The sequence below is a fragment of the Anolis carolinensis genome, chromosome 5 (genome assembly GCF_035594765.1).
Source record: "Anolis carolinensis isolate JA03-04 chromosome 5, rAnoCar3.1.pri, whole genome shotgun sequence".
NCBI classification, from domain to species: Eukaryota; Metazoa; Chordata; class Lepidosauria; order Squamata; family Dactyloidae; genus Anolis; species Anolis carolinensis.
The window spans coordinates 206,213,744-206,234,228 of record NC_085845.1 but is presented as its reverse complement, the minus strand read 5'-3'; the positions used below and the strand labels follow the sequence as shown (position 1 = coordinate 206,234,228).

Here is a 20,485-nt window from a genome sequence, read left to right as displayed (position 1 = left end):
ACCACATGGGCCATCTAGTCCAACCCCCTGCTAAGAAGCAGGAAATCGCATTCAAAGCACCCCCGACAGATGGCCATCCAGCCTCTGCTTAAAAGCCTCCAAGGAAGGAGCCTCCACCACAGCCCGGGGCAGAGAGTTCCACTGCCAAACAGCCCTTCTCACAGTGAGGAAGTTCTTCCTGATGTTCAGGTGGAATCTCCTTCCTTTCCTGTAGTTTGAAGCCCTTGTTCCCTTGCGTCCTAGTCTGCAGGGCAGCAGAAAACAAGCTCCCTCCTGATAACCGTCACCCCGGCTTTCAAATTGATTTGAAAACGCAGCGGAGAGTTCCGTAGATCGCTCACCAAAGGAACGGAACGGGACCGCAGCAGACTATTATTAGGAGATCTTTTTATTTCACTTTCCCCTTCCCTGAACTATGTAACAAAATCCCCCAATAAGAGTAGCATTTATTTTAACAATAACACTCTCTATCTGGTTATTTTGTATCTCCCTCTGACTCCTTCCTTTGCATGCAGTTTCTCTCCCTCCCGTCCCTTTAACTCCGGCTGAGATTTCTCCGCCATAGATTAACATGGCGGACGATATAAATTGGCTCATATCTCTATCAAAATTACCCCTAGAACGCTCCTCTTTTAGACCTAACCCTTTCTAAGGCTCCTGACTCGAAGACAACCAGCGGAACCGAAATCGGTCCAGTTTTCGGCACCTCAACAGCTGACTGTCAAACGGGACCGACGGCTCCTTTCAAGCTAAACTGCTGCCTTATCCCGGACTTTCCTCTCCCCGCGGAAAGGGTTTAAGAGATCCCTAGCCCCTTTCTGTGAACTGGGGATGGGGGGATCGCTCTCTCGCTGGGGAAACATAGTTCTCCAAGTACCCTCACCCTCTCTGCAGCTGCCAGGGGGTGCCCGGACGGGTGCCCTCCACGTTTCATTCATACTTTCATGATTTCATGAAGGAGAAGAACACTCTTCCCCAGACCTACCCCTGGACTTATGAAATCCTATACTTCCAAAGACTGCAACCCACATGTGCCTCTTCCCCATGCCATCTCTACGAATTCCTCCCATCACAGATGAACTCTTTTTCCTCATGTATTTGTGAATTTTCATATTCTATGTACTTGGACACTCTCATGACTCACTGTTGTATGAATTTCTAATCGTTGGGCTAACTTCATGGATTGTGAAATTATGCTGCTAGAACTCCACTCTTATGAATTTCCATATCGGGTTCCCCAGATGTTGTGAACTTCGTCCTTATCAAATGTTTTCTATTGCTTATATCATTCCTGATTCCCCTTTATGCAATGTCACCCACCTTTATGGATTCTCCTTTATTTCCTTGAAATCTATCTATCTGCCTATATGTATTTGTACTCTTTGGGATCCCCGGAAAATATGTATTCTTCCCAGCAGGGTTTATGTTCCAACTTTATTTTAATTTTCATTCTATCCCATATAATTGTCAAATCATGAAATCAAATGGGAAATATTATGACCCCAACGTGAACCTTAGCCCCATGACCCAGACCTCCCTTCCCAAAAACAAAAGGATAATCTGCCACAGTTTAATCCAATCTCATTCCGATCGCATGGACAATATAGGGTTTGAGTCACCAGATTCCTAAAGGTGACTCGCCCCCAAGGCAAACATTGTCATATCCCAGGCCAGGACGCCGCAGGAAGGCACCCTGTGGGGCCATCAATGACGGCTCATCACCACCCATCACCACTTCCCGTCTGACACCCCAAGGCCTATCTAAAATCTGTGAACGTGACAGGACCCCGGACACCCTTGATGGGTGCCATTAATTCCTTTAGAAATCGGCCGGGTCAGGATTAATCTATCCGGTCACTTCATTGTTTCAATAGCTCCCGCCTTCTCCTCTCTGATTGGCCCGAGGGGGGACAAAAAGCGGCTCCCCATTGGGCCAGCAGAGCAAGGCGGGAAACGAAAGCCCGCCTCGTTCAACCTCTCAGCCTATCCACGATCAGATGGGCGGGGAAGCGGGGCGGGAAATTCAAAGGGCTGTCAGACCGAAACATTGTATAAATATGGCTTTATTTGAAACATATGTTACGCTAGTAGATTGAATGATCGCTATTAGCGTCCTTTTCAGCTGAATTGCTCAAAAAAGACTCCTTGGCGGATTTTCCTTCATCTTTGGCGGACCTTCTTCATTTCAGGCTTCAGGTTGTATTGCGGCTTATATTCTCCTTTTGGCTTCGCCAAGGTCCGTTCCCTCAGGACCGGATCGGCTCTCTCCTTAAGGGGCCCGATCCCCTAGAAACGCGGTCGACAACACTCCCTCCTCCCTATGACTTCCCCTCACATATTTGTACATGGCTCTCATGTCTCCTCTCAGCCTTCTCTTCTGCAGGCTAAACATGCCCAGCTCTTTAAGCCGCTCCTCATAGGGCTTGTTCTCCAGACCCTTCATCATTTACTCACCCTCCTCTGGACGCTTTCCAGCTTGTCAACATCTCCCTTCAACTGTGGTGCCCAAAATTGGACCCAGTGTGATTCCAGGTGTGGTCTGACCAAGGCAGAATAGAATAAGGGGGAGCAGGACTTCCCTAGATCTAGACGCTATTCCCCTATTGATGAGGCCAGAATCCCATTGGCTTTTTTAGCAGCCGCATCACATTGTTGGCTCATGTTTAACTTGTTGTCCACGAGGACTCCAAGATCTTTTTCGCACACACTGCTGTCAAGCCAGGCGTCCCCCATTCTGTATCTTTGATTTCCATTTTTTCTGCCGAAGTGAAGTATCTTGCATTTGTCCCTGTTGAACTTCATTTTGTTAGTTTCAGCCCATCTCTCTAGTCTGTCAAGATCGTTTTGAATTCTGCTCCTGTCTTCTGGAGTGTTGGCTCTCCCTCCCAGTTTGGTGTCGTCTGCAAACTTGATGATCGTGCCTTCTAACCCTTCGTCTAAGTCGTTAATAAAGATGTTGAACAGAACCGGGCCCAGGACGGAGCCCTGCTTGTGGCACTCCACTTGTCACTTCTTTCCATGATGAAGACGACGCACTGGTGAGCACCCTTTGGGTTCGTTCGCTTAGCCAATTACAGATCCACCTAACCGTAGTTTTGTCTAGCCCACATTTTACTAGTTTCCTTGCCAGAAGGTCGTGGGGGACTTTGTCGAAGGCCTTACTGAAATCTAGATATGCTACATCCACGGCATTCCCTGTATCGACCCAACTCGTAACTCTATCGAAAAAAGAGATCATATTAGTCTGGCATGACTTGTTTTTGGTAAATCCGTGTTGACTATTAGCAATGACCGCATTTGTTTCTAAGTGTTCGCAGACCACTTCCTTAATGATCTTTTCCAGAATCTTGCCTGGTATTGATGTGAGGCTGACCGGACGGTAATTGTTTGGGTCGTTCTTTTTTCCCTTCTTGAAGATAGGGACCACATTCGCCCTCCTCCAATCTGCTGGGACTTCTCCCGTTCTCCAAGAACTCTCAAAGATAATTGCCAGTGGTTCTGAAATAACTTCCGCTAGTTCCTTCAGTACTCTTGGGTGTAGCTCAATAGGTACTGCTCCGGCGGGAAGGTAACAGCGCTCCATGCAGTCATGCCAGCGGCCACATGACCTTGGAGGTGTCTATGGACAACGCCGGCTCTTCAGCTTAGAAATGGAGATGAGCACCAACCCACAGAGTCAGACATGACTGGACTTAATGTCAGGGGAAAACCTTTACCTTTACTTAGTAGTAGTAAAGCAGAGGCTGGATGGCCATCTGTCGGGAGGGCTTTGATTGTGTTTTCCTGCATTGGCAGCAGAGGGTTGGACAATAATATAATAATGATTCTATCTTCCTGCCTGGCGGAAGAGGGTTGGGCTGGATGCCCTTTGGGGGCCCCTTCCTGCTCTGGGTGGCACGGCCTTGGCAAACAGGGCTGCCCATGCCTTGGCTGGCTTAAGCCCCCACCTCCTTCCCAAACAAGAGGAAGGCAGGCCCGCATTGCTCAGGGATTAAGGCTCAGCGGAGCAGGACCCTCCAGGAAGCGCACGGCCTGGCAGGAGACCAGGCACTGTGGGCCAAGCCCATGGGGCACATGGACTGGCATGCGCTCCTCCAGAGCATGGGAGCAGCGGGTTGCATTCCTCCTCCACCCAAGCTGCTGGGGATACAATGAAGCCCCCTCCCAATAATCCCAGACTTAGAGTTGGAAGAGGCCCCCAGAGGCCATCCAGTCCAACCCCCTTCTGCCAGGCAGGAAGACACAAGCAAAGCCCTCCCGACAGGCAGCCATCCTGATCTCTGAAGAAGGAGGCTCCATCGGCCTCAGAGGCAGCAGTTGATGTGTGAATGAATGAATGAATGAATAATAATACAGTAGAGTCTCACTTATCCAACATAATCAGGCCGGCAGAACGTTGGATAAGCGAATATGATAATAAAGAGAGATTAAGGAAAAGCCTATTAAACATCAAATTAGGTTATGATTTTACAAATTAAGCACCAACACATCATGTTATACAACAAATTTGACAGAAAAATTAGTTCATTACACATTAATGCTATGTAGTAATTACTGTATTTACGAATTTAGCACCAAAATATCACAATGCACTGAAAACATTGACTACAAAAATGTGTTGGATAATCCAGAACGTTGCATAAGTGAGACTCTACTGTAATATTAATAATATTATTTTGTAATACAATATAACACTAATAATACAATATAATATTAATTATATATTATATATTACACTAGCTTTGCCCGGCCATGCGTTGCTGTGGCTTAATGGGAATCCTTTGTTGGCCAGGTGGAATAGCAGTGAATAGCCTTGCAGTCTCAAAGCCTGGCTGTTTTCTGGAGTAGCTAGAGCTTTCTGTTGTATGAAGGTAGAGGCATGGATGAGGGGTTGTGCTGCCAAGTTTAGTGTTTCTGGGATGTGTAGTTTTGTTGTTTTGTCCTCGGCCGAAATTTCATTACTCTTTTATATATATAGACTAGCTGTGCCCAGCCACGCATTGCTGTGGCGAAGTCTGGTGGTCTGGGAAATCAAGTATTGAGGAATTGGTGGTAGTTAAGGTAAAGGGTAAAGGTTTTCTCCTGACATTAAGTCCAGTTGTGTCTGACTGCACACTGAAGTGGATTATATGGCAGTGTGGAGTCAAGATAATCCAGTTCAAAGCAGATAATATAAGATTATAAATGGGTTATATAGCTGTGTGGAAGGGCCTTGAGCAGGGCCGGTTGTTACTAGGCGGCCGCGTCAGCGGCCGCCTCGGGCGCAGGGCCCGGGGGGCGCCGTCAGGCTTCCCCCCTCCCAGCGGGGACCATGAGCTCACTCGCCGGCGAACAGGAAGGCCTGTTCGGTGACGAGCGAGCTCATGGCCGGCTGGGATGGCCCTGGATGGCCGGCCTGTGCGCCCTGGCCCCGCCTCTCACGTTGCGTGAGAGGCGGGGTCGGGGTGAGCTGCGTGGGAGGCGGGGCCAGGGTTGGCCCTGCCTCCCACGCAGCTCAGCCTCGCCCGTCTGGCCTTTACCAGGCGGGCCGACTGCACCGAAGGTCCCTGCAGGCCGCGATCGCGGCCTGCAGGGACCTCCAGTGCAGTCGGCCTGCCTGGAAAAGCCCAGGCCGCGCGGGGCGGGAGGCAAGGCCCCGTCTGGGCGGAGCCCTGCCTCCCGGCCTGTGCGCCCCGGCCCCGCCTCTCACGTTGCGTGAGAGGCGGGGTCGGGGTGAGCTGCGTGGGAGGCGGGGCCAGGGTTGGCCCTGCCTCCCACGCAGCTCAGCCTCGCCCGTCTGGCCTTTACCAGGCGGGCCGACTGCACCGAAGGTCCCTGCAGGCCGCGATCGCGGCCTGCAGGGACCTCCAGTGCAGTCGGCCTGCCTGGAAAAGCCCAGGCCGCGCGGGGCGGGAGGCAAGGCCCCGTCTGGGCGGAGCCCTGCCTCCCGGCCTGTGCGCCCCGGCCCCGCCTCTCACGTTGCGTGAGAGGCGGGGTCGGGGTGAGCTGCGTGGGAGGCGGGGCCAGGGTTGGCCCTGCCTCCCACGCAGCTCAGCCTCGCCCGTCTGGCCTTTACCAGGCGGGCCGACTGCACCGAAGGTCCCTGCAGGCCGCGATCGCGGCCTGCAGGGACCTCCAGTGCAGTCGGCCTGCCTGGAAAAGCCCAGGCCGCGCGGGGCGGGAGGCAAGGCCCCGTCTGGGCGGAGCCCTGCCTCCCGGCCTGTGCGCCCCGGCCCCGCCTCTCACGTTGCGTGAGAGGCGGGGTCGGGGTGAGCTGCGTGGGAGGCGGGGCCAGGGTTGGCCCTGCCTCCCACGCAGCTCAGCCTCGCCCGTCTGGCCTTTACCAGGCGGGCCGACTGCACCGAAGGTCCCTGCAGGCCGCGATCGCGGCCTGCAGGGACCTCCAGTGCAGTCGGCCTGCCTGGAAAAGCCCAGGCCGCGCGGGGCGGGAGGCAAGGCCCCGTCTGGGCGGAGCCCTGCCTCCCGGCCTGTGCGCCCCGGCCCCGCCTCTCACGTTGCGTGAGAGGCGGGGTCGGGGTGAGCTGCGTGGGAGGCGGGGCCAGGGTTGGCCCTGCCTCCCACGCAGCTCAGCCTCGCCCGTCTGGCCTTTACCAGGCGGGCCGACTGCACCGAAGGTCCCTGCAGGCCGCGATCGCGGCCTGCAGGGACCTCCAGTGCAGTCGGCCTGCCTGGAAAAGCCCAGGCCGCGCGGGGCGGGAGGCAAGGCCCCGTCTGGGCGGAGCCCTGCCTCCCGGCCTGTGCGCCCCGGCCCCGCCTCTCACGTTGCGTGAGAGGCGGGGTCGGGGTGAGCTGCGTGGGAGGCGGGGCCAGGGTTGGCCCTGCCTCCCACGCAGCTCAGCCTCGCCCGTCTGGCCTTTACCAGGCGGGCCGACTGCACCGAAGGTCCCTGCAGGCCGCGATCGCGGCCTGCAGGGACCTCCAGTGCAGTCGGCCTGCCTGGAAAAGCCCAGGCCGCGCGGGGCGGGAGGCAAGGCCCCGTCTGGGCGGAGCCCTGCCTCCCGGCCTGTGCGCCCCGGCCCCGCCTCTCACGTTGCGTGAGAGGCGGGGTCGGGGTGAGCTGCGTGGGAGGCGGGGCCAGGGTTGGCCCTGCCTCCCACGCAGCTCAGCCTCGCCCGTCTGGCCTTTACCAGGCGGGCCGACTGCACCGAAGGTCCCTGCAGGCCGCGATCGCGGCCTGCAGGGACCTCCAGTGCAGTCGGCCTGCCTGGAAAAGCCCAGGCCGCGCGGGGCGGGAGGCAAGGCCCCGTCTGGGCGGAGCCCTGCCTCCCGGCCTGTGCGCCCCGGCCCCGCCTCTCACGTTGCGTGAGAGGCGGGGTCGGGGTGAGCTGCGTGGGAGGCGGGGCCAGGGTTGGCCCTGCCTCCCACGCAGCTCAGCCTCGCCCGTCTGGCCTTTACCAGGCGGGCCGACTGCACCGAAGGTCCCTGCAGGCCGCGATCGCGGCCTGCAGGGACCTCCAGTGCAGTCGGCCTGCCTGGAAAAGCCCAGGCCGCGCGGGGCGGGAGGCAAGGCCCCGTCTGGGCGGAGCCCTGCCTCCCGGCCTGTGCGCCCCGGCCCCGCCTCTCACGTTGCGTGAGAGGCGGGGTCGGGGTGAGCTGCGTGGGAGGCGGGGCCAGGGTTGGCCCTGCCTCCCACGCAGCTCAGCCTCGCCCGTCTGGCCTTTACCAGGCGGGCCGACTGCACCGAAGGTCCCTGCAGGCCGCGATCGCGGCCTGCAGGGACCTCCAGTGCAGTCGGCCTGCCTGGAAAAGCCCAGGCCGCGCGGGGCGGGAGGCAAGGCCCCGTCTGGGCGGAGCCCTGCCTCCCGGCCTGTGCGCCCCGGCCCCGCCTCTCACGCTGGGTGAGAGGCAGGGTCGGGGTGAGCTGCGCGGGAGGCGGGGCCAGCCCTGGCCCCGCCTCCCGCGCTGCTCGCCGTGACCCCGCCTCCCACGCTACGTGAGAGGCGGGGCCAGGGAGCAGGAGGCGGGGCCCGCCGGCGCCGCGGTAGGCGTGGCCATGTGCCTCCCGCGGCACATGGCCACGCCTCCCGCGGCGCCGGTGGGGGGGGGCGCAATTTCCCCCCTCGCTTTACATATAAATTTATCTCCGGCCGGCCCTGGCCTTGAGTCTACACTGCCATATAATCTAGTTAAAATCTGTATCTTATAGGCAGTGTGGAAGAGGCCTGAGGCCTAACTGTGCCTGTCCCCTGGGCTGAGTAGGTTGCTAGGAGACCAAGTGGGTGGAGCTTAGCCCTCCAACTGGCAGCAATTGGATAAAAACAATTATTCCTTTCCCTCTAATTAGGACTTTATTTTTCTTTTCTTTTTGTTGTATCTTACTGCAGCCGTGGATGATGGGTTGTGTTGTCCAATTTCGAGGTTGGGCGGCCTGTAGTTTTGTTGTTTTGTGGGTTGCCGTGATGCCATCACTCATTTATATATATAGATGTAATATTATTCATAATATCTATATATATATAAAAGGAGAATGGCATCACTCCACTGGGCAAAACAACAAAACTAAAGGCCCCCCAACCTAGAAAATTGACAACACAACCCCTCATCCATGTCTCTACGTTCTTACAAACAAACTACACATCCCTAGCAGAAAACAGCCAGGCTTTGAAGCAGCGAGGCTATTCACTGCAATTCCAATTGGCCACAGCAACGCGTGGCAGGGCACAGCTAGTTACATTATATAGATATAGTACAATATGGTAATTTATTGCCAGTATTGTGCTATGCTAATGATATAATATTGTATGTAAGTTTAATTTGTAAGCCGCTCTGAGTCCCCTTCGGGGTGAGAAGGGCGGGATATAAATGTAGTAAATAAATAAATAATAAATAAATAAGTCTTTGTATCGTGTGGGCTCACGACGGGTGCATCTACACTGTAGAATTAATTCAGTTTGACACCATTCAATACTACGGAGCCGTGGGAGTTGTAGTTTGATGAGGTGCTAGCACTCTTTGGCAGAGAAGACAAAAAGCCTTGTCAAACTACAACTCCTGGGATCCCATAGCAGTTAAGGAGATGGCCATTTGGCAGTGACATCCTATATCAGGAGCCAGAAAGAGATGCCTCCCCACCTTCCCCAAATATTTGCTCTGTCAATCTATTGCCATAGCCGTTTCCATTGAGGTAGAGCAGCGTGACCCCACAGTCACTGCTGCTGGACCAAGTCATGGCATCCAGGGATTTGTAGTTCTGTTCTTTCTTCTCTGTCACACCATTTATCCCCCCTCCCCAAAAGAAATCCAGAGCTGTGGAATGATTACTAAAAGTCAGCATGGATTTCTCAAAAACAAGTCCTGCCAGACTCATCTCATCTCTTGTGTCCATAGAGTTACAAACTTGGTAGATGAAGGGAACGCTTTGGATGTAGTGTATCTTGATTTCAGGAAGGTCTTCAGCAAAGTCCCCCGTGACCTTCTTGCAAGCAAACTACGTAGTTCAATGTGGGCTAGGCAAGGCTGCTATTAGGTACGAGAGTTGAATGAAAAGTAATGCCTCCACCTTCGTTACTTGGGTTTGGATGGGAGTATTTTAATAAATCAAATGCAGAAATAATAATAATAATAATAATAATAATAATAATAATAATAATACTTTATTTATACCCCGCCACCATCTCCCCAATGGGGACTCAGGGCGGCTTACATGGGGCCATGCCCAAAACCATACAATGTAAACAGCATATAAAAGAACAGCACATCACAATACAATAAGCAATACAATAAATAATAATATCCATTACAAAGTAAAACAAGGACACAATGAAAACAAGGGCAGACCACATGAACATTAAGTTAAAACTCAGGGTGAGAAAGACAAAAATAAAAACCACAGCGAACAGGGTCATAAGGGAGTGGGGTATTCTGGAGGATAGACATTAGAGGGAGCAACGGAAAAGAAATATAAAATGGTTACTCTCCAAAAGCACAGCGAAAGTGTCAGAGACAGAACGCCAGCAAGTAAAACAAAACTCAGTTTATTGAGGTTACAGAACTAAAAACGCCCGTAGGAAACAAAGAACAGGGCAAACACTTGACTTCAGTGTGATTAGTAACAAAAAAACAGCTCAGTTTGAGTTTAAACGGTTCAAAGGGATAAACCGGGTTAAACAGAAGTATAATCCGGATTAAATCAAAAGTGCTTACTTCAGCCTGGCAAACAATGCAAACAAAAGAGGATCAGCAGGAGTCAGAATGTAAACAACAGACTGGTGGCAGATTCCTCTCTGCTACTCAGAAACAGCAGGGGAATAAACCAGGCTTGTTTATTCCTTCCTGCAGCGAGCGAAAAGCGTGGTCGTAGTCAGGATTCAGTTTAAGGTTCAGCGGCCAACGATATCCAGGTCCAGGCACAGCAGTCAGGGTAACGGCAGTCAGCAGGGTCCCAATCCGGTCCAGAGGTCTATAGCCAAGCGAAGTCGTCAAGGAATCCAAAGGTCTCATCGATAGCCAGCAGAAGGGATAATCCGGAATCGAAGTCAGTCAGTCCAGCGTCAATCCAGTGCGAGTAGGTATTGCCCGTCAAAAAGACGACGGAGGTCCAAGCTATCGAGATTAAACACAAGTTGCACAGAGAAAAACCCCGCACAGTTCCTCCCGCCGTCGATGCCCAGTGTCCTTGGTAAACTTACGTATCCAGTAACGAATCACACCCGTCTTCAGGAAGTTCCCCAACAAAAGCCCAAGCGTCCGTCCAGATTACCTTGCCCAACGCAATTAGACATTGGTCCCAAACCCCATTTTATCCCAGTTCAAGCTCATCATCGCTGTCAGCTGCCATCCCAATTCCAGGTGCCCCAACATCATCATCCTCATCAGAGCTTAAGCACCTTTGACTACGCCCCACAGCATCCCCAGCTGTGGATCCCGCTCCATCCCTCCAGCCAGTCCATGGGTCTGATCCTGCAACCCGCCACTCACCTCCCATGCTTTCATTGTCTGTTTCCCCAACACCCAAATCCTCCCTCACACGAGTCCATTCCATGTCGTCCTCCTCCGAGCTGACCATCTCTTCCTCCAAACCCTCAGAAAAACCCTCAAATGAGTCCTCATCTGTCGGGTCTGTAAACAAATCCCGGAGCCGTTTTCTTTCACGCTCCTCGAAAGAGTCTGACTCTCGAGGAGTCTTATGACCCCTTCTTCTATTACCGGAGCCCGAAGGCTCAACCATAACAGAAAGAGCCATGTTTTCAAGTCTTTCTTGAAGGCTGCTAGTGTGGGGGCTTGCCTAATCTAATCCTTAGAATGTGCTTTTTAACTACCATTATTCACTTTTCCACACAATCATCAGACAATTGGATACATTTCTGCCAACGATGAACAGGTTTTCTGAAGCCGTCACAGAAGAAGTCGACACTCTGTTCCCGCAACCGGCGTCTCACAGGACCCATCGTGCACAGATCTTCCAATAGCCAAGCAAAGCAATAATGTGACCCACACGTTCTTGTGAAATGCTGATGATGCTTGAGATTTCTCTGTGAGTGATACGACAATCGTCCTGAATCAATCTGTCAACTTTTTGCTTAAATCGGTGGTTGCTGTCACAAGACGCCCAACACTTTGTTTGTCACGCCAGTCAGATGTTCCCACCTCAACATCTTTAAACCTACTCACCCAACGACGCACAGGACTCACATCAACACAATCCCCATAAACAGCTTGCATTCTCTGATGAATCTCCTTTGGGGTGACACCTTCTGCTGTCGCATTGCCTAAGTCGCATTGACCGACCGTCTGTGCAGGTTTCCATACTTCACACTTTAACAACACAACCGTTCAATGCTAAGGCTTCCTGCCAAATGGAACTAACTGTAGAGGAGAGTCTACTGAACAAGCCAGGACCTGCCGCAGACCAAGACTGCCATCTGCTGAGGAGTTACAAAGGTGGAGGCATTACTTTTCATTCAACCCTTGTAGATCTGAAATTGTTTAAGTGACCAAACCCAAAGAATGTTTCTCCGCAATGGTCACTCCTCTTCATCATGGGAAGAAGTGGAGGGCCATAAAGAGGGTTAGGTCCTGGGCCCAGTTCTGTTCAACATCTTTATTTATTCATTTATTTTATTTACAGTGTTTATATTCCGCCCTCCCTTTTCACCCTGAAGGGGACTCAGGACAGATCACGATGCACATATACATGGCAAACATTCAATGCCATTAGACATACAACACACACAGACAGAAACATAGAGGCTATTTAACATTCCAGCTTCTGGCTTCATGAGGGTATGCTCCATTCCAGCCACAGGAGGAGCTGCTGCTTCATCATCCACTGTGACACCGAGTCCTGGATGGAGTACTTCCTCATTCATCTGTACGCTGCTGGAGGTTTTTATGGTGATGTAAATTAGTTAAATTAGTCTCCCCGCATAAGCAGTCCCTAAATTTCCTACTTGACAGATGCAACTGTCAAGCTGCCCTGAGTCCCCTATTGGGTGAGAAGGGTGGGATATAAATATTGTAAATAATAATAATAATAATAATAATAATAATAATAATAATAATAAACTGTCTTTCGGGTTGCTTAGGTAAACAACAAGCTGGGGTTATTTAATGGTCAGGTGCTCAATCTGACCTGGGCTTCGAACTCATGACCTCTCGGTCAGTAGTGATTTATTGCAGCTGGCTTCCTTGCTTCTTTTCTCTTTGCTTCTAACAGACACCCTGGACATTATTCCAAAGATATATATGCACCCCACTTGCCTCATTCCAACAGACCTCTGAACAAACCTCTGAGGATGCCTGCCAAAGATGCAGAAGAAACGTGAGGAGAGAATGCGTCTGGAACATGGCCAAATAGCCCAAAGAACTCACAGCAACCCAGTGATTCTGGCCATGAAAGCCTTCGACAACACATTGCAGATTTACATTTAACCTACTACAATAACAAACACGGCAACTGAGTACTTATTAAAAATACAAATTGTAAGCAAGCATAATGTGGGTGGGAGGGAGGGCGGGCGGGCGGGCGGGCGGGCACGTAATGCCTTTCTTTGGCCAGGCTACTGCCTCCTGCTGGCGGTGATGGCCAGGCTGCTGGGGCGGCGGAGGGGGGGCTGGGGCCACCCGGGGGTCTCTTGCGGCCAGAGGCAGGAGCGCTGCCGGTCAGTCCAGGGCCGGAAGAGGAGGCCGCGCTCCAAGTGACCGCCGGGGACCCGCTCCTCGCTGGCGCTCCTCCTGCGCAGGCGGCTCTGGGACAGGCGGCCCTTGCACAGGGCGCACACCAGCGGAGGAGGCATGTCGTAGAAGAGCACTGCAAAAAAGAGGGAGGGAGGGAAAGAAATATATTAATTTGGAACAATTCCCATGAAATAGGATGTCTGGTTTGAATGGACTTTTGGTGGAAATCAACGTGCAGGGGCGGTCCAACCACGTGGCAAATTCGGCACTTGCCTGTGGTGCCATCGTCCCAGGGGCGCAGTTGAGGCCCCCGGGAGGATGGTGCCACCCCCACCTCCTTCTCCTTCAGGCCTTCCAGTGGCCCGACATTACCCAACATTTTAGCTTATCCAAGACTTTTATTTTTCAGTTATTGGTTTGGGGGGGGGGGGGGGGAACCAAAATTCTGTTCGCTTACACTTGCAAAAAAACTAGGGCCAGCCCTGTCAACGTGTTTACATCACGGGTTACATCCTGTCAACATCTGTCCAGGAACTGATGAGAGCCAGTATGTGAAAGAAATATTGATTTTGAACATTTGTCATGAAATATGGTGTATAGTTTGAATGGAATTGGATGAAAGATGTATGGTTGGGACCTGGAGATGTCATCCTGAGAAATGAAGCCTTGCAAATTACAATAATAATAATAATAATAATAATAATAATAATAATAATAATAGCACAGACAGCAGCAGAGACTCCAGCAACACTTGGAATGGTGGAACAGATTGAACCAGAAGAAAGTGTGGAGCTTTTGCAAGAATTTGAAGAACCAGCACTTGAAACATCTGCTGAACCACCAGGAACCTTGACAGCAAGACAACAAGCGCTCAAGAATAAGATCATGGCTCATGCTGCAGCAAATACAATAAGAAAGCGGCTCCCAACTCTAAAAACAGTGCCCAAGAGACACCTGGCGCCTCTCATGAAAGATGTGAATGCAGCACTCTCCACTGTCCAAATAACATCAATTGAACAAACAAACCAGTTTGCCTACAGTGCAGCAGTGATAGTAACAGAAGAGCTTGGGCTCCTACAACCAAGGCAGCCCCAAAGAAAATCGACTGGAAAACCAAAGTGGAAGGTCAGGCTAGAGTTGAAAATCAAAAAACTTAGATCAGATGCAAGTAACCTGAAAAATATGAAAGAGAAGAAATTGAAGAATGACAAAATCAAGTAATACCCGATCCGAAAGTACTGGCTGAACACCAGAAAAATTGAAGAAGCTTTGGAAATCGTGAAAGAACAAATTACAGCAACAGCCAGAAAAATTGAAAGGTATGAAGCCAGAATCATCCAGTACAGACAAAATCAACTGTTTCAATCAGACCAAAGACGGTTCTACCAGAGTCTGAACCAAACAACAGACACAGTAACCATAAAGCCAGAGAAAACTGCAACAACAAAGTTCTGGAAAGAACTTTGGGAAAATAATAAAAACTACAACAAAAACGCTGGGTGGATAAAGGAGTTTGAAGGAAAATTCTCACAGAACAAAATGGAACTGATGGAAATAACAACTGAAATGGTCAGCAAACGAGTGCAAAAAGTCAAGAACTGGACATCGCCTGGTAGTGATCAACTTCATGGATTTTGGCTCAAACATCTGATTAGTTTACATGGAAAAATGGCCCAACAATTCAATGAGATGCTGCAGAAAGGAAGTATCAGTGAATGGCTAACAACTGGAAGAACATACCTGATACAAAAGGATCCAGCAAAAGGAGCAGCACCAGGAAACTACAGGCCAATAACGTGTCTGCCCACTATGTTTAAACTACTGACTGGCATCATAGCTGACAGAATTCAAGACTATCTTGAAGAAAAAAACATCTTGCCAGATGAACAGAAAGGCAACAAACGGAAAAGCAGGGGCACAAAAGACCAGTTATTGATTGACAAAATGATTCTGGAGAACTGTAAGAGCCGAAAAGCTAATCTTCACATGACGTGGATTGACTACAAAAAGGCCTTTGACTCACTCCCACACAGCTGGATCATCAAGTGCCTGGACGCCATTGGGATTTGTAAAACAGTTGGCACCTTCATTGAAAACATGATGGAGCACTGGAAAACTGAACTGTTTGTTGGAAATGAAAGCTATGGACTTGTCAACATCAGGAGAGGAATTTTCCAGGGAGACTCATTGTCCCCTCTGCTTTTCATTATCGCCATGATCCCTCTGTCAACAATCTTACAAAAAACAAATCTCGGCTATCAAACATCTAAGAATTCTCACAAAATTGCACATCTGATATACATGGATGACCTGAAGCTATATGGGAAAACGCAAACTGAAATCCAGTCTCTGACTAACTGTCCGAATTTTTAGCACTGATATCAACATGGAGTTTGGTTTGGACAAATGTTCGACAGTGGCATTGAAGAAGGGAAAAATCATTGAAAGTGAGGGCATAAATATGCCTAATGGCCAAACAATAAAGTGTCACCAGCCAGAGATCTATAAATATCTGGGCATACTACAGCTGGACAACATCAAGCATGAACATGTGAAAACTGTGGTCAGCAAAGAAGACACACAAAGGGTCAGAAAAATTCTCAAAAGCAAGCTCAATGGAGGCAACACCATCAAGGCCATAAACACCTGGGCCATACCTGTCATAAGATATACTGCTGGCATCATAAACTGGACACAGATGGAACTGGACAATTTGGACAGAAAAACAAGAAAACTCATGACCATTCATCATTCCCTGCGCCCTCGCAGTGATGTTCCAAATGGTATTACACTGTGTTAATCCTGCAGTGTAGATGCACCCTTTGAAGGAATTCAGGTGCAATTCGTTCCCCGAAGGCTTTAAGGAGAGAGACAAAGGAACCAATATTTGGATCCATAACCATGGAAGATCAATAACGGATCAATAACTGCAAGGGAGAAGTTGACCTACCTTTCAGGTCATTGGACAAAGTACGCATTTCCTCCTTGCCCTCCTTCAGGAAGGAAGCCCTGCAACATAAAAGAGGCACGAAATCGGGGCTAATTAATAACTAATTGGATGCTAATTAATAGTACCCATTGACCGTCTATGAGGGGAAAGGCCTCGCTTCATGCAACACAAACAAGCACATATGGAATGTCTTCAATTGGTTGGATTGAAGTTATATTTTGTGAAAATGTAAATGAAAAATTTAAAAAATACGAAAAGTAGAAAAAAATATTACAACAAATTAAGAAAAAGGAGGAAATGAAAAGAAAATGCTAAGAAAATAATTTAAAAATAAGAATAAGAAAGTATTAACAGAAAGTTAAGAAACATATTTTGAGGAAAAATAAAATACTGTACTAAGAAACATAAAATAGGAAAAAATAAGAAAAAATAAAATAAGAAAATGTAAGAAAGATATTACAAACATATTAGGGAAAAATAAAAAATGTTGGCAAAAACGAGAAAATATGAGCAATAAAAAGTAAAAAAATATTTTTAGGAAAAAAAAATTAAAATTAAGGAAAAATTAAGAAATTCTGAGAATAATTAAAGCTAAAATGTTTGCACACAGAGAGCATGCATGTATGCATGCATGTGTATAGGGTTTGTGTATCCATCTGCATTATTATCTATATAGAATTTGCAACAGCAGGTGCTCCCAGTACAATGTTAGTTTCATAGAATCATAGAATCATAGAATCATAGAATAGTAGAGTTGGAAGAGACCACATAGGCCATCCAGTCCAACCCCCTGCTAAGAAGCAGGAAATCGCATTCAAAGCACCTATATCAAAGCACCTTCATGTATCTAAAAACTCCGCTTGTGCCTTTTATTTTGGGATGTTTCCCACCTTGAATCATATTATTAATGAGATCTCAATAGGGATGCAAAAGACGATGGAGCAGCGGTCTCCTTCCTCTTACCTTCTCTGCATTTCCTTTTTCTTTGCCGATTTCCCCGAAATCTGGGAGACGAGGCCCGACACCTTCTTGCTGACATTCCTCACCAGTCCCTAAGAGAGGAAGGGGAGCCATGAGGGTCCCAGGGTTGGAGGAACCCCCCCCCCCAGGGCCATCCAGTCCACCCCTTGCTGCCAGGAAGGAAGGAAGGAAGGAAGGCACAATGCGATCCCTCCCCACAGGTGGCCATCCAGCCTCTGCTGAGAAACCTCCAGAAAGGGAGACTATTCCGCTGCCCAACAGCTCTTACTCACAGGAACCTCTTTCTAATGTTTATGTCAAATCTCATTTTCTATTGAGATTTGAATCCATTAGGTTTGGGGCAAACTGCTAGGTCCCAAAAGCAGCCCAATCCCCAAATGCACCAGTCCACCCCAGTAAAGTCCAGTGTTCAAACTGGGTGCATAGAAAGATACAGGTTGGGCACCCCACATCCAGAATGCCGAAATCCCAAAATACAGTAAACTTTCACTTAGGGATTGTTAGATGCCAGATAAGTGTAGTTTCTGGTTGCTTGAGAGTGACTATTAAAAACAGGCCTAACAAATACCTTAAGGAGAGGCGGGCAAGAAATAAATTTGTATTATTATTATTATTATTATTATTATTATTATTATTATTATTATTATTGACACAACGACGTTGTATGACACAGCAAACAAGATAGACATGCTGGATTTCATATCACAAAATCACAAGTCGAACCCTTCCCAAGTGTCTAGGACTGTGTGATGTATTTTCGGATGATGCTGCAGATCCCAGCAGGGTGGCCTTTTGCAGTTGGCAGATCGTGATTTTGTCAATGTCTATTGTTTCCAAATGCCGGGAGATCTTTTGGGACGGCACCCAGTGTGCCCATCACCACCGGGACCACCTGTACTGGTTTCTACCAGAGTCTTTGAAGTTCAATCTTGAGGTCCTGATAGCGGCTGAGTTTTTCCTGTTGTTTTTGTCAAGGAACTTTCCATGCAATGTTTTGTTGTGCCAGCTGTCAGCTCTAGTTTGTAGTGCGGTTTTCTTGTACTGGTTTTTTGTCTGCTGTGCTTTGAGGAGTTTCTGATTTTCGACTTCAATCAAAGCAGGTTCTTCACTTTACTTTCCATATTCTGCCAGGGAATGTTCTTCTTCTTTGACTGCTTGTTTGACTTGTAAGAGTCATCTGCCCCCTGATCTTCTAGGCAGATAGAGCTTTATTATTATTATTATTATTATTATTATTATTATTATTATTATTATTGTATTCCATACTGTCCTGTACCATCCCATAAACTCTGCCTCGACTTGATCCTTGATCCTTGATTGAAATACATTCATTAAACTTAATGCAACACTGTTTACTGTATTATAAAAATGTGCAAATGCAGCATGATATTATAGTTCAATGGTTATTCAAATTGATTTTAATTTTTATAAGTGTCGTTTTTCTATTCTTTTTGCTATAATAATGTCACTATAGCCCATGTTCTATAGCAACAACAAGAGTGGCATCGAACTACATTAGTTCTTCAAAGTGAATAAACCTACGGAGTGGGGCGACATGAAGCCGGTATCGACACCGTAGAATGCATGCAGTTCAGCACCACTTTTAACATCTCTTGCTGGCACTAGAGCAGGCCTGGGCAAATTTGGGCCCTCCAGGCGTTTTGGACTTCAACTCCCACAATTCCTAACAGCCTACCGGCTGTTAGGAATTGTGGGAGTTGGAGTCCAAAACGCCTGGAGGGCCCAAATTTGCCCAGGCCTGCACTAGACGCTTCTGCTCTGCTGCTTTGCCCTTGAGACAAACCTCTTCGGAAGAGGAGCTGCTGCTGCTGCTGCTGGTTCGGCTGCCTGGCCGCCTGGGCGCATGGAGGCTGTGGCGCATGGAGAGGCCGCGCTCCAGGATGTCGGCCAGCCGGGCCCAGAAGGCAAAGACCACCCCCGGGTGGGCCGGGTGCAGCTGCAGGAAGAAGTCACTCCGGGAAACCATCTGCAGGCGCAGGATACGCTGCCGGGTGCTCCGGACAGACAGGCGCAGGTAGCGCAAGGGCAGCATCCTGAGGAAGGAAGGAGGGAAGGAAGGAAGGAAGAAAGGAAGGAAGGAGAAGAGGGAGGGAGGGAGGGAGGGAGGAAGGAAGGAAGGAAGGAAGGAAGGAGAAGAGGGATGGAGGGAGGGAGGAAGGAAGGAAGGAAGGAAGGAAGGAAGGAAGGAAGGAAGGAAGGAAGGAAGGAGAAGAGGGAGGGAGGGAGGAAGGAAGGAAGGAAAAGAAGGAAGGAAGGAAGAAAGGAAGGAAGGAAGGAAGGAGAAGAGGGAGGGAGGGAGGGAGGGAGGGAGGAAGGAAGGAAGGAAGGAAGGAGAAGAGGGAGGGAGGGAGGGAGGGAGGAAGGAAGGAAGGAAGGAAGGAAGGAAGGAGAAGAGGGAGGGAGGGAGGGGAGGGAGGAAGGAAGGAAGGAAGGAAGGAAGGAAGGAAGGAAGGAGAAGAGGGAGGGAGGGAGGGAGGGAGGGAGGAAGGAAGGAAGGAAGGAAGAAAGGAAGGAAGGAGAAGAGGGAGGGAGGGAGGGAGGGGAGGGAGGGAGGAAGGAAGGAAGGAAGGAAGGAAGGAAGGAAGGAAGGAAGGAAGGAGAAGAGGGAGGGAGGGAGGAAGGAAGGAAGGAAAAGAAGGAAGGAAGGAAGAAAGGAGAAGAGGGAGGGAGGGAGGGAGGGAGGGAGGGAGGAAGGAAGGAAGGAAGGAAGGAAGGAAGGAAGGAAGGAAGGAAGGAAGGAAGGAAGGAAGGAAGGAAGGAGCAAGGAAGGAGTGAAGGAAGGAAAGGAGGGAGGGGGAGGGAGGAAGGAAGGAAAGGAGGGAAGGAAGGAAGGAAGGAAGGAGAAGAGGGAGGGAGGAATAAGAAATGGGAGGGAAGAGAGGAAGGAAGAAGGGAGGAAGGAAAGGAGTGAAGGAAGGAAGGGAGGGAGGGGGAGGGAGGAAAGAAAGAGAGGAAAGGAGAAGGGAGGAAGGAAGGAAGGAAAAGGAGGGAGGGAGGAAGAAAGGAAGGCAGGCAGGACAAAAAGAAGGGAGGGAGGGAGGGAGAAGAGGAAGGAAGGAAGGAAGGAAGGAGAAGAAGGAGGGAGGGAGCAAGGAAGAAAAGGAAGGAAGGAAGGAGAGGAGGGAGAAGATTAAGGGAAGAGAGGAAGGAAGAACGGAGAGAAGGAGGAAGGAAGAAATAAACAAGAGAAGAAAGGAGGGAGGGAAGGAAGGAGAGAAGGGAGAGAGGGAGAGGAAGGAGGGAGGAAAGCAATGAGAGAAGGAAGGAATGAATTGAGCAAGGAAGGAAAGAGGAAGGGAGGAGAGAAAGGGAGTGAGGAGAGGAAAGAAGGAAGGAAGGAAGGAAGGAAGGAGAAGAGGGAGGAAGGAAGGAAGGAAGGAAGGAAGGAAGGAAGGAAGGAAGGAAGGAAGGGAAGGA

General features: G+C 49.7%; 2 protein-coding genes across 2 annotated transcripts in view; both read right to left on the bottom strand.

Annotated features, from left to right (window-relative positions):
- The window catches only part of LOC100551841 (C-type lectin BpLec), a 520,120-nt gene that overhangs the window by 12,700 nt on the left and 486,935 nt on the right, over window positions 1-20,485 (bottom strand). The gene's annotated exons all lie outside the window — the stretch shown is intronic.
- LOC134299200 (Golgi-associated RAB2 interactor protein 1A-like) overlaps window positions 12,942-20,485 on the bottom strand; it is a 13,150-nt gene continuing 5,606 nt past the window's right edge. The window contains exons 3-6 of the mRNA XM_062981274.1: window positions 18,852-19,101; window positions 17,030-17,118; window positions 16,067-16,125; window positions 12,942-13,249 (exon numbers count right to left, since the gene is read on the bottom strand). Coding sequence (XP_062837344.1) covers window positions 12,999-13,249; window positions 16,067-16,125; window positions 17,030-17,118; window positions 18,852-19,101 — 649 coding nt within the window. The 3' untranslated portion in view covers window positions 12,942-12,998. The remainder of the gene's footprint in view (window positions 13,250-16,066; window positions 16,126-17,029; window positions 17,119-18,851; window positions 19,102-20,485) is intronic.